Here is a 13786-nt window from a genome sequence, read left to right as displayed (position 1 = left end):
TTCCTTCCTTCCTTCCTTCCTTTCTTTCTTTCTTTCTTTCTTTCTTTCTTTCTTTCTTTCTTTCTTTCTTTCTTTCTTTCTTTCTTTCTTTCTTTCTCTTTTGGATTTTAGTTTTCTAGTTTATGAGTTTAAATGATATCTTAAAAGGTGCGTTTTAGAGGCCCGTGAGATTAGATTGCATTTCCTTCTGAGGACCCTGGTGTCATTCCCAGCACTACCACGGAGACTCACAACCACCCATAACTCCGGTTTCAGAAAATCTTCTGTCCTCTACAGGAATATAGTACACTCCATACATGCAGACAATTTAAGCATATACATGAAATTACTTAAATAAACAAACGAATGAATAAATTATTAAATAAATAAATGAAATCTTTTTAAACATGAACTTTAAATCAGACTTACAAGTCCTTTATTTGCAATAGTATAGACATGCTATTATTTGAGTATTAATTTCACATAGAAAGCTACACTATTTTACTTCTTAATATTTGAAATTAGTATCATTATCACTGGGCACAATTTTTTGTTTATCTCTCGGAGCATTTTATCACAGTTATATTTAGAGTCTCTTTTTACAAGTTGTGTTATCACTTCTTTTCTTATTTCTTCAAATTTATTATTTCTTGCTAGTAGCATCACTGACCCATTCCTAGCATCTGGGTATTAGAAAAAACCTTTTGAGTTTCTTTAGAAATTGTAAACATTCAAGCTTATGTTGATCTTAAAATATTTACTTTTTATTTTTATATTTCACACATATTTTACATTTTACACATATACATAATATTGTTAATAGTACTCATATTTATTCCTTCCTCCCAACTCACCCTGCCCCCAAAACACCTCTCCCCAAATATATGTCCTTTAATCTTTTTCAATAATATTTTAGTAATTCTTTGAGAATTTTATATTTTCCTCTTATTCACCCTTAACTCATATTATATCTACCTTCACTTCTCAATCTCCTCATGACCTCTCTCAATTTTTAAACATAAGCGTTACCATACTTTTATTTACCTTGCAATTTAAATTTTGATTTTTACAAAAATTCATAGGTAATTACTGTATCGACATCATTTCCACCCTTCCCTCTGTCCTCACCAGAATTCTTCCAGTTTATAGTCATTAACTTCTCTGCTTTAAGTATTGATCCATATATATCCTCATTTTTGATATTTTTTTCTTTTTCTTTGTCATTTTTACAAGTACACATTCACATAAATATATACGTAAGACTTGTAAAGTCCATTTCCTATTTCTCTTATGTATATGTTTTAGGGCTGGCCACTTGGAACTAGATGACCAGTTATGAGGCTCATCCCTTGAGAAATTAACTCTCCCTCTCAGAGTAGCCATTCCTTGTCTATAGCTCTTCACCTGGGTAGTCTTGTGGGATTTCTCCATCCACATTAACGTGTCACCTGGTGTCATCGCTGTTCAGGTCTAGTTCAGGTTACTATATTGCTGAGATTTCATGGGCACATCTTCCCAGAACTATGTATACAGCAGTCTCACAACTTGTGTCTTGTTCTTCTAGGGCTTGTCTTATAATCTTTCTGCCCCCTCTTTCATGATAGCCCCTGAGCCTTGCATATAGGGATTTCAGTGTAGATGCAGAATTGATATACAGAGGTTTTTTTTTTTTTTATTCTAAGCATAATTGCAATAAAGGTGGGTTTCATTTATGTTCTCAGATTATCAGGCTTACCACTTTCCAGTTAAATCTATCTGAATCCATGATGAACAGTACAAATCCTGGGATGCTGAACAACGAAAACATTCCTTCATGAGCTTTACCAAAGTTCCTTCTCCACAGAGTTGGTGTGTGTTCAATCCCTGAACATTCCTTCATGAGCTTTGCCAAAGTCCCTTCTCCTCACAGAGTTGGTGTGTGTCCCATCCCTGACTCTTCATCTAAAGCTGGGGCTCTATCCTCCTGGTTGTGTTCTTCAGTCTACTCTACCTCTAATCTAAAATGTTCATCTCAGCTTAGTCAACCTGGGATTCAACTTAGGCAGGTGTTCTTTGCAGCCCAGTCAGCCATTAACAATATGTATCTGTCAGCAAAAAGTTGCTTTTGCTGAACACAGCTAAAATTAAGAAATATGCAAGTAACTATTGTTAACCAATATTTTTACTTCAACTAATAAAAATACTAATTAAGTCAGATACCCACAGAGAATATTTTAAAACTAAAAAGTTATAAATAATAATAATTATTATTATTATAATTATAATAAACCTCTTACTTCAAAATATATACGTCAGAATCTGTTTGCCTCTTTCCAACAAATGACAGCTCCAAGCCCCCACCCCAAGAAATGCTAATTTAATTAGAAAGTGCTTCGATTGAAGGTTCCCTTCCCATCAGTCAATGCCATTCACTCATTTCCTACAATTACTTATTTACATTCTGTTTTTAAATTTTGTTTTAAATGTCTGACTTTTAATTACTCAGCTCTTTACTAAATCACCACTATTTGTACTTTTCTGTTATTTATTGTTAATTTAGTTAGTTGTTTATTGTTCTCAAGCATATTACTCTGTCATTTCATTTTTACCTAAGTGTATCTTTACTTTTAACATTGATCTATTACTTTGCCTGAAAACTGAAGTTCTCTCTATGACTCATTTTAATTTGTAAATTGATCTTAACATAATGAGAATGTTTTGAGGGCTGAACACTTGGGACTGTTATTCTAACTGGATAGCCAGTTAGGAGGCTATCAAGTTAGCATTACTAAACAAAAATTTCTTAAAACCAATGTGTAAGAATGTACGAAAGATGAGTTTTTCTTCAAACTTTTACCCATAAAGAATGGCTATGGCAAGGAGTTAATGATCTCACCATAGATCCTGAAGACTTCAAATGAATTTCTTCATTAAACTTAAATAGCTAATAAAAGTTTTTGTTTAAAAGGAATTCTTTCACTAATTGAGCTATAGATATGCTTATTTTCCCATTAAATCTCCTTCTCTAAGGATTTTCTTTGCTAAATATTATATACATCTAATATAGTCTCAAAGCATGGTGATCCAAAAACAATTCTATCTTTCCTAGTTTTCACTAAATGAAGAAAATATTTTTAAAAGAAGGGGGGAAGCTTATTCAAGTCCTCAATCTATCATTATGCTTGTTTGTTTTGAAAATTCTGCTTAGAAAACACTATCTTAAAATCATCACAGATCACAATGAACAGTGAAGAATCGTACAGAAAAAATGGATGTTCAATAATGAATGTTTTTTGCTAGTCTGCAGGTGTATAGTCATTGGTTTAATTGTATGTGGAGAAATCACCTGAACTACCCAAAAGTCATAGTTGTTAATATCTTCTTTACTTAAAAACTGGGAGGAGGGATGGTATAGGGGGTTCGGGGAGGGGAAACCAGAAAGGTGATAACATTTGAAATGTAAATAAAGAAAATATCTAATAAAAACATGCATTTTAATTAGCATAGAATTAAATATATCTAAAGAGCATCACTAAATTTTCCCCACTAGAATAGTGTTTGTGAGAAAGAAAGTGCTTTAGTTAAGTCATCTTCAAACTGCACACACAATTTTCAACAATTAATCTGAAGGAAGGCGCAATTTAGCCTGAGCGATCTTTTAAAGAAAAAAAAAATTGATCCTTTCACAGTATGTCTGTGCTCATAATATAAGGAAAGCTTGCAACAGGTCTCGGTTGCCCTCTTCCCTGGGAAAGAAGAAGTATGTTTCCTATTCAGATTCTAAAGTAGGACATAGAGGCCATCTTCCTCCTCCCTGCCCTCTTGCCTTCTTACCATCTACTCTGTCCCCTTATGCTTAGATTTTTTTGCTTCTATTTCTACCTCTCTCGATGCCTTCTTCCCTCCCTTCTTGATTTTTCTAGGCTTAAATTTAAATCTGACCAGAGCAAGAAATAACATCATTTTTAGAAATCCTTTTCAACCTATAGGGAATATGAAAAGGTTCCCACACTTCAGTCATCTCTTCTCTCATGTGTCCCATCTATAACTTCCCTCCTCTGGTTAACCCTTCAAGATGATCCTTCTCTAACTTCTGCTCTTGGCCCCGAGAGGCACAAAGAAGACGCCCTCTTTCTCGTGAGGCATAAGGAATTTAATTTGCCAGTTTCTACAATAGGAAATTAAACACGCTCTCTTGTAAATCCTACATTTTATAAGAGCCACACATGGTTAGAAAAACAAGCCATGAGCAAAGTACCCAAACTAATAGCCAAACAGATGCGAGTTGCTGTATTCTTTCAAATTACAAAATAAGTCATAGTATTAGTGTAGTAGTAGTTGTTGTCATCATATAGTATTGGCTAATGCAGGAACTACAGCAAACAAGGCATTTTGTCTTTATCTTTGAGTTAGTTGCCTGAAGAAGTTAAATGAATGAGTAATAGGTTGCCTGAATCCCAGAATGATCATGGCCTTTGTCATCCTCAGAAACCTATCTGGCTCACCTTCTTGTGCTAGTATGATTTAATATGCATGTTTAAGTTTCTCCTAAAGGAAAAGCACAAGGAGGCAAAGTTTCAGTAAAGAAATCACCCGTTGGCTCAGCAGAAGTATCACCCACACCAACAACAGCACCACCATCATCTAAGTCAGGAACAGAAGAACGGGTCTATGTGAATGAGCCTATACCTGAGGTATGACACCTTAGAATCAAACTAGTAGAATCATTTACTCTGAACATCGAGGGTTTTTTTTTGTTTTGTTTTGTTTTTTTGNTTGTTTGTTTGTTTTTTGTTTTGTTTTGTTTTGTTGTTCGTTTTTTTGTTTTGTTTTGTTTTGTTTTGTTTTTTTGAGACAAGGTTTCTCTGTGTAGCCCTAGCTGTCCTGGAACTCACTTTTGTAGACCAGGCTGGCCTCAAACTCAGAAATTCACCTGCCTCTGCCTCCCGAGTGCTTCCATAAGGTGGACTAAATCTCTGATCTTTTACCCCTCTGCCAGTAAGCTGCCATTCCAGGCTTACCTCAGCTTTTTGATAAATATTTACATAATCCTGGCACCAAAAAAGATTTTCAGATGCTGAGATTAAAGGCGTGCGCCACCACGCCCAGCTCTCTCAATTTTCAATAACTGTACTTTTTATGTATTTTGGCTATTAGCCAGATACCCTGCAGCCAAAACTGGCTCCTCTTAACACTTTGTGGTCCCCAACACAGCTCAAGATTCACTTTCACGAAGCTTTGTTTGATGGCCTCTCAGGGCTACTTGCCCTCTCAAAACTTGCATGCATGGAGTGCCATCTTGCCTACTGCCCCACATCAGTCATTGTCCTTAAGCATAGCTTCACTCCTTATGTGTCCTCCATTGCTCTAAAGCCAGAACCATATGAGTGTGACTGACACTTCCAAGTTTGGCTGCCCTTTCGGGATGGAGTCCGCCCTCCATGAATGACATTTGCATATGTTTTCCTTTTTTTGTTGCATGTTAAAAACAGAAAATCACTTAGACCTTTCCCACCCCACCCCACCCCCAACCCCCACAGCCGCAGCTTAGACGCTTTGTTGGGTGGATCTATCCCAAGGGCACCCTTCCCATGATCCCAGTGAGCATCAGGACTTGCCCTGATCTCAAGCATGAACTTTGGCTGTGACATTCCTTTTCTCTTCGAATTGGAACTGTACATTTTGTATTTCTTTTTGGTTCACTTGCCTCTTCTCATTGTACACCTGTGTAAGAGTGATTCCTAATATCCATGCAGCAAAGTGAGCGCTAGGCTCACTGATATCTCATTGATATCTCCTCCAAGAAATCATTTAGTCCATAGTTTTTTAGTTGGGCCTCAGGTAAATTCTTAGGGCAAGGACAGAAAGCAGCACCTTCTCCAAATACTAATAATGTTCCCTTTAGTAAGCTCTTGATCTGAGCTCAACAATCCACATGGCTCTCACGACTACTGCCTTCCGAGATCTTAGTGTGTTCATTTTTACAATATTTCTTCTAGCTAGCAGAAACCATTTGAAAGTGCTTCAGCAAGTTTCCTGTGGTAGCCTGTTTTCAAAACACAATTCAGAGAGAGAAACCGGAAGGTGTGCTTTCCAGCTCTGAGGGGCATTTTAAACACAGAGGCTACAGTTATTCTACTTAAGTTCAAATCTCAGACATGTCAGCAAGCAGCTCTGTGTCCTGGTACAAGTCATTTGACTCCTTTGTCCTCGATCTCACCTTCACATGGTGATTATGAGGCTACACTCTTTATAAAATATTTGTTAGATGGTCTCTGTACTTCAATACACAAGAGCTGTCAAAAAACCCAAAAATACGTATATACATATGCACAATACATACACATACATGTGTATCTTCCCTCAGAGTCATCATCATCTTGAATGCTGTCTCTGTTCTGGAAAGTCCTTTACACGCTGCAACTAGCACTACCTCTAAATAGGCAGACACAAACCTAACCATAGGGCCCTTGCACCTACTCCTCTTTCTGCTCACCATAGCCTTTGTCCACATTTCCCTTTCTCTCACTGATAACCCTTCCCAAGCTGCCAAAACAAAGGTCTTCCAGAACTCATCAAAACAAAACATCCCCTCTGTCTCTGCGTTGAAGTTAGCACCTGAATTAGTATTTTATACACTGCCAGGGAACTCTGATTATTCACTGTAAAATGCCTTTTCCCTAAAGCATTGGTATGTAGAGTGACCATCTTCTCAGTGGTTCACTTGGGTAAACCCTGATGGATACATGGTAAGGCAGGTAGGTAACGATAGAACAGCTTACATCAATTCTCATTGCAGTGTAGCTGTCTTCACCAGCAATACTGGGTCCTAGGGTGGGTCCATTTATCAAATGGTCTTTTCTTCTTCTCCAAAGCCACATGGAAGACGAAGATGTGGAAAATACACGAAAATAATTTCTACTCACAAGGGAAACACTATATCCATTGACATAGTTTGTGTGACAGCAGAGGGGGTCTGTGTGAAACGTTATGTTCAATGTATCAATGAGATTGGGAGTTATTTAAAAGTCTCTAGTATTTAGGATTTCATAATTCAGAAATAAATTAACTCAGATAATTTATAAGTGCCTCATGTGTGACTCCTTGGTAAATAACTGTATATTTTAAAAAAAAAGAGGGATGATTATATAGCAAGGTTACATTCAATATAACATATACTTTCAATTTTATTCCATTTGCATTGATTTCCTATTTGATTGCTTGTTTGCACAATGGAAGGTAGAGTAAGTTAAACTTTCTAAGTCACAAACTGTATTCACGAGAAGTAATGACTCTCTTGGTGAAAAGCAACTATAGCCACCTGTCCCCACCCTGACAGGAGGAACCCACAGAATTCTCCAGACATGGTCATTTTCCAGCTGAGGCAAGGTGTAGTAAATCCATTCATCCACTCAATAGTCTTTGAGGTCTTCCTAAGTCCCAGACCTCATGTGATTATAAGGAAAAACCGATCAAGTTTTCTTGATCAAAGTTCTGATCAAGACATCTATAACCCCTGACTAAACAGGGCTGTTATTCTAAAATAGAGTACAGACAAACAGAATCAGTGTTACCCATATTCTAACAACTGCAGTACAGGATGCTAAGACAAAACTTCCAAAGACCTAAGGGTAACCTTGCAAACTGGTTGAGCCAGGGAAGGGTTTCTGGAACAATAATGTCTGTTCTGGAACATGTTGATTATTTGGAACAAGAATTATCTTCTAGAGACAGATGAGGACTAAGACATCCTAGAAGCTGTGCTCCAGGTAGCAGCAGTTGGGACATGATCTTGATAACATGTGTTCTTTTGACTCAGCTACTCACAAGAATTTTCATTTTTAAACACTGATCTCTGCGATTTACTATTTAACAGGAACTCCCTTCATTTTTAGTACCTTACTGGGAACTGATAGAGAAATCCTACATAAACCACATCAAAACAGTACTTCGACATCTCAGAGAAAGACAGCACAATGTGCTTTCTTATTTATATGAGACTAGGTAAGGAAAACCCCCAAAGGTGACATTCAGTCATGTTTAGGTAGACCAAAGACCCATCTTCTTCTCTCCCCTACTTACAGGACAAGTTTCCAGGAGTTTCTACGGCGTCCAGATCACAAGCAAGATTTTGTATCTCAGTGGCAGGCTGATTTCAACTCTGTGCCTGAAGACCTGTGGGAAGATGAGGAAACAAAGGCTGAGCTACACCAAAGAGTAAATGTAAGGACTGATGTGACCTTCTGGGATAGGGTCATCATGGTTTCATTTCTCCATCTGTATCCTTCATCTCCTTTCTGTCTTCAGGGATGGAAGTGTAGATTAGAAATACAATAATTTGAACTATGGGCCAGCTATAGGTAACTTCACGAGTTAGTAACTACAGTGAATGCTCTGCATTTGGGGTTGAAAATACGTGGATGGCACACTTCTTAGAAGGGCTGACCCCAGGCATGCAGGAGAAGTCTTGATATCTGCCTTGTATACTCTCTTCATGTCAGTTGGTCTGCCTAGTTCTGGACATACCTAGTGGTAATTATATCCCCCTCCTGAATCTACTTACATAGCCTAATAGCAATAAGAAGGAAAGTGAGGATAACCCACACTTGTCTATATTGACCATATATTTTGAGGTCTAGTGACATAGCCTCCATATTTTCCTATCTCCATCAAACACATTCTTAGAAGTTGGAAGGCAGGTAGATTTTGTGAGTTTGTGACCTTGATGTTTTAAGTAAGGGCTTCTGGTGCACAAGAAGCCCTATTCAGTTTTACAGACTTTATCTCTCCTGTGTAAATTGATAACACACCCCCTTGTACCAGCAGAAGGATACCTTGAAACTATTTTATGTGTTAGTTAATGAGAGTCAAATATTATGATCTTGTTGTGTGCCACTACTCCTAGGGAAATGTAGCCAAATGTCTATTCTGCCTCCTGGCTACCAGCATGGAAATATTTTGGAGTAACAGACTGTTCACCTGTTAAACCTTAGTCCTGAGGACATAATAAATGCTTTAATATTTTCTCAACGCATAATGGACACTGGGATAGAGCTTGGCAATGTATTTGTTATGCAAATTAATATAGTGATTATCTTTTATAGACACTTCCTCTGAGTTGATACTTTTGATCTTGGAAGGCAGCTGATTAGTACTCAGGGTATTCTAGGTTGGGTGTGGTGGCACATACAACCCAGGACTTGGGAGGCAGAGGCAGGTGGACCTATGACTATTTGAAGTCAGCCTGGTCTACACAGTGAGCTTCAGATCATCTAAGGCTATATAGTGATATCTTGCCTCAAACAAGCAAACCTAACCAAGATGTTATAAAGGAGGGGAAATATTTCATCTTATAGAGAAAGTAAGCTCCTTAAGACTCAGGAAATTCTAAAAGGAGGCTTATTTAATGTAGCAAATAAACAACCCAGAAGATTCAAGAAGTTCCTCAAACTAATGTGTCTTAGAGATAACCCCCCCCTCCAAATAACACAGGCTATTGCCACTGCTCTTAGATACACACCAGTACTTGTCAAGAAGATCCTATTGCTGAAAACACCAGCCATCCTGGTCATAGGACCTAGAGAAATCAAGTCAGTATTGACTAGGAAGCTTCCTCCCTTCAAGCTATCCCTTCTCATACTAAAAGACCCTTTGGAAGAACTACTGGAGGAAAAATGTCATCAAAAATTTCATCCAGCTGCCAACTATGTGAGCTATATTAATGCTTGGTATGGAAAGAAATGTACATAGATATAATAATAATGGAATAAATATTATGAGGTAACCAGCTACTTTCTGATTAAAGTTAAAGCTCACTCTGTACTAGGAAATACATGCTTGGTACTACAAATTTGGACAAAAACACCATAGTTAGGGAATCAGAAGTGATAAGGCCAAACCTACCACTATTATGTTACTTAATGGGCATAGTATCAAACCACTCTGTAAATTCATGTCTCTCTACCCATTGATCTGTCGTGCTCTCAGATCAGATCAATTTCTTTGTATAGTAGATATTGTCTAGAAAGGAAACCTATAAATGGTCCAAGTGCAGACGAGGACTTCGTGGTCCTCAACAATCAGCAAGATATCTATATCACAGCATTATCCACTGACATGGGCTCTATTGCAGAAGAGATTGTAGAAAGACTGTGAAAGAAAGAGGTCGAGGAGGACAAGAACAAAATAGTAGTTTCTGGACATGACAGTACTTCTCCACGCAGATCTCATAGCAGTTCTAGTAGACTCTACAAGACCTCTGCAAGATCAAGCCAATCAAAATTCTAGCATGGAATCAAGGCTCAAGAGTTCCTACCCCAAAGGAAATGTCTAGGGACAGTTGAAGGCTTTGGGATGAGAGAAAACCCGTTTTCTTTAGGACTATGATTCCTGGTACTTTGAACATGCTCCAGGGATGGGCCACACCCAGAAGCATTTAGACAACACATATTAAAATTAATAAAAGAATAATTGAAATTGTGGGAGTTAGGGCAGTGAGGGGTTTAATCCTGAAGGAGTTATGAGAGGAGTTGAGGTGAATATGATTAAAATATGTTGTATGAAATTCTTAAACAACAATTAATATTGGTTAAAAGAAGTTCCCAAAACTGACCAGATACATTGGACCACTGGATCCCCAAGCTTATATAAGCACAAAAGACTATTGAAAAGCACTTCCAACATGGGACAGGTAGATTAGTCATACTTCTGAGAAGATGTTCCAACAAGCCAAATTGCCTAAAAGAGGCAGAGAGTACTTGAACCACCTGGAAGAGACATTCTTTAATCCATCAAGCTATTTGCAAGTTTTGCAGTGAGCTTCAGGCTTTCAGGTTTTTTGAGTCATGGCCTGTGCTTGATAAGCTTTGAGTCATTTAAACTTCTGTAAGTAACCCCCATACCCCTTTAAGTAACCATGATAAACTAATTAGTTTACTAACCTGGGCTGTGTATCCTTACTTCTGTTGTGGATTATCTATCTAGACAGAATAATCAAAAACCAGTAAATGTAAGGTGAGTGTGTTATTATGTTTGTTTGTCTTTAAGTCTATGATGGCATCAAGAAAAGAGGCAAGAGGTTGAAGCATCTCTGTAACTAATTTGCTTGTTGTGGATGTGGAAACCCTTCTTAGAAGATATTTCAATGGACTGAGAGCCAGAATGCTGGAGTGAACTCCATGCATGCAAAGAGAAAGGTTAATCAGTCATAGAGGAGAACAAAGGCATAGAGATCACAAGTCTTGATGTGCATGTAGAATCTCAAGGACTGGAGAGCAAAGTGAATTTAAGTGAGAGGTTACTGATGAGGGCAGAGAGATTTTAGGGCACCATATGACCTAAGGTCTTAGATCACTTTATAGGAAAGACAGGAAACCTAGATACTATGGTTTTAAATGCTCCTGTAGTGAAGTAAAGGTCAAGAAGACCAGTTGGGAAACCAGTCGCCATCTCTCACAAAAACAGCAAGGCAGCCTGGTGGCCTGGATGACAGGGTGGTGCCAGAAGCTTTCACCTAAGAGATGTTCAACTATTACTTGTCCTTAAGCATTTCTCAAAATAATGTATCCAAGTAAATCCCACAACTGCCTTTTGTCTCTTTCCCACCTCTCATAGAGCCAGCCTTAAAGTCTCTTTCTTATAGTAGATAGTTGTTGGCAGAAAATGGGGAAATTTAGTAGTCTGGATTTATTATTTATTCCTTTTTAAAATCCAAATACACCACATGGTTATTGTAGATAAATTAAATCATGAGTATAAATTAGACTTAAAATGACCAAGTTCATAATCCCTACCAATATTAGCTATAGTTATTCCCTAGGTAAATGCAAATACACTTTAACCATTCCTAAGTATTTTCAAAAAATGGTACACTGCACATACATAGCTTTCCAACATTTTTATTCATCAATACAAAATGTTTTCTTTGGGTGAATAAAAATTCATCTACAGCAACAATTCTATGAGTAAGTGGTATGGCTAGTGAATGTTATTATAATTTGTTGAAGAGGTTTCTATTATTAATCAAAATTTCTATTATTAATCATATTTCACTAACAAATTTTATAGGCCAATTTTAATATATAATTTTGTGTCAATTTAATATAAAATTATATAATAACATTTCAACCAGCTATATACATATTGACATCATTAATAATGATTAACATTATTAATTAGCAGTTTTCTTGGGCTAATTTTAAGAAAACATTTAATTTTTACCCATTAACTTGCCAAAATTTAAAATATATTATATAACTAGTATGAGATGCATTCCTATAACCTGTTGTTTAAAGTAAAATTGATCTCTCTTTTGTTAATTTTTAAGTTAAATTGAAAATAAAAGTTTGTAAGTTTTCAATGTCTCAAAGATCTTAGACAAATATACAATCTTTTACTCAATTATTTTAATGTTTTATTTAAGTCATATATATTATGGATAAAACCATTCATTCATATTATAAATATATTGCAAGTTTGATGTTGGCTTCTTTGAAGTGAGTTTTTATGCAGAAAGTTTTTAATGTTCACATAATTAATTTAGAAATTTTTATTATATTGTCAGTAATGGCCAATTTAAAAAGACTTCAATCTAGGAATAAATATAACTTCACCATTATTTTTACCATTTCTTTACAACTTCACAATTTACTTTTAATATTTAAAATATAAAACCACGATAGGAATCTCATTTTAGTGTTTACAGAAAGCTAGGCAGATATTTTAAGCTGATCCTGAATGATGTCAGAATTAGATTACATAGACACACGTTTGTGCTTAGTGAATTTATTTACATTGTTTGATTGTTTTTCTGTATACATGAAAGAATATAAATCAATATAATTTCAAAAAGAATATAGAAGTTAAATTTGAGAAAAGGAGAACAAAATTAATGAGAATAAAAACAAACCTTGACTAATTAGCAAATATGAAATTTAAATATTAAAATTAAAATATCAACCTGTATATAGACAAAGGCATTGCTGACAGGAAGAGCAAAGTGGGAACAAGCCAACACGTATTCCTCTGAGTAAGCGTTTGTTATTAGAATATATACATGGAACTCCTCACCAAATTGCTCCTCCAAGGAAGCTAGGAACCAAGTACGGTTTCTACTTGAGAAAGGTTCAATATGTTTGGACATAATAAGCCTCATCAAAAATACTGTAAGACTTTTAAACAGTGGATTCTCAGCAGGATCACACAGTAAAGAAAATTGTGAAGCCTAATCAAAATGTGCTTTCCTTTCATGCCTATGAATGATTAAAGTTAGGTTTGGGATAAGGCTAACGTACATCCATTTGTTTATTTTGGAGACAGGGTTTCTCTGTGCAGCCCTGGCTATCCTGGAACTCTGTAAACGAGGCTGGCCTCAAACTCAGTCCCACCTGCCTCTGCCTCCCAAGGGCTGGGCATAAGAAAGACGTCTCACCACGCCAGGCTTCACATCCGTTTTTTAAAGTGATATAGGGAATGTTAGTTGAACACTCAGTTCTTCCTTTTTATATTTTTGCGTTTTGTGAATAGGCGGTCTTTGAAAGTGAAACATTGAGACTACTGTAGCACAGACACCTCTATCCTCTTCCCATGCAACAGATTTTGACACACTGACCATATAGTACAGCAACCATCATTTCTAAATACTCACTGTCTTAGTCAGGGTTTCTATTCCTGCACAAACATCATGACCAAGAAGCAAGTTGGGGAGGAAAGGGTTTATTTGGCTTACACTTCCATACTGCTGTTCATCACCGAAGAAGTCAGGACTGGAACTCAAGCAGGTCAGAAAGCAGGAACGGATGCAGAGGCCATGAAGGGATGTTCTTTACTG

General features: G+C 36.8%; 1 protein-coding gene across 1 annotated transcript in view; it reads left to right on the top strand.

Moving 5' to 3' along the window:
* Positions 1-13786, top strand: part of Spef2 (sperm flagellar 2) — a 166963-nt gene that overhangs the window by 96607 nt on the left and 56570 nt on the right. Inside the window, exons 21-23 of the mRNA XM_021208381.1 lie at positions 4501-4652; positions 7835-7962; positions 8043-8181. Coding sequence (XP_021064040.1) covers positions 4501-4652; positions 7835-7962; positions 8043-8181 — 419 coding nt within the window. The remainder of the gene's footprint in view (positions 1-4500; positions 4653-7834; positions 7963-8042; positions 8182-13786) is intronic.

Source organism: Mus pahari, chromosome 11, assembly GCF_900095145.1.
Source record: "Mus pahari chromosome 11, PAHARI_EIJ_v1.1, whole genome shotgun sequence".
NCBI lineage: Eukaryota > Metazoa > Chordata > Mammalia > Rodentia > Muridae > Mus > Mus pahari.
This window is presented reverse-complemented; position numbering and strand designations above follow the sequence as displayed.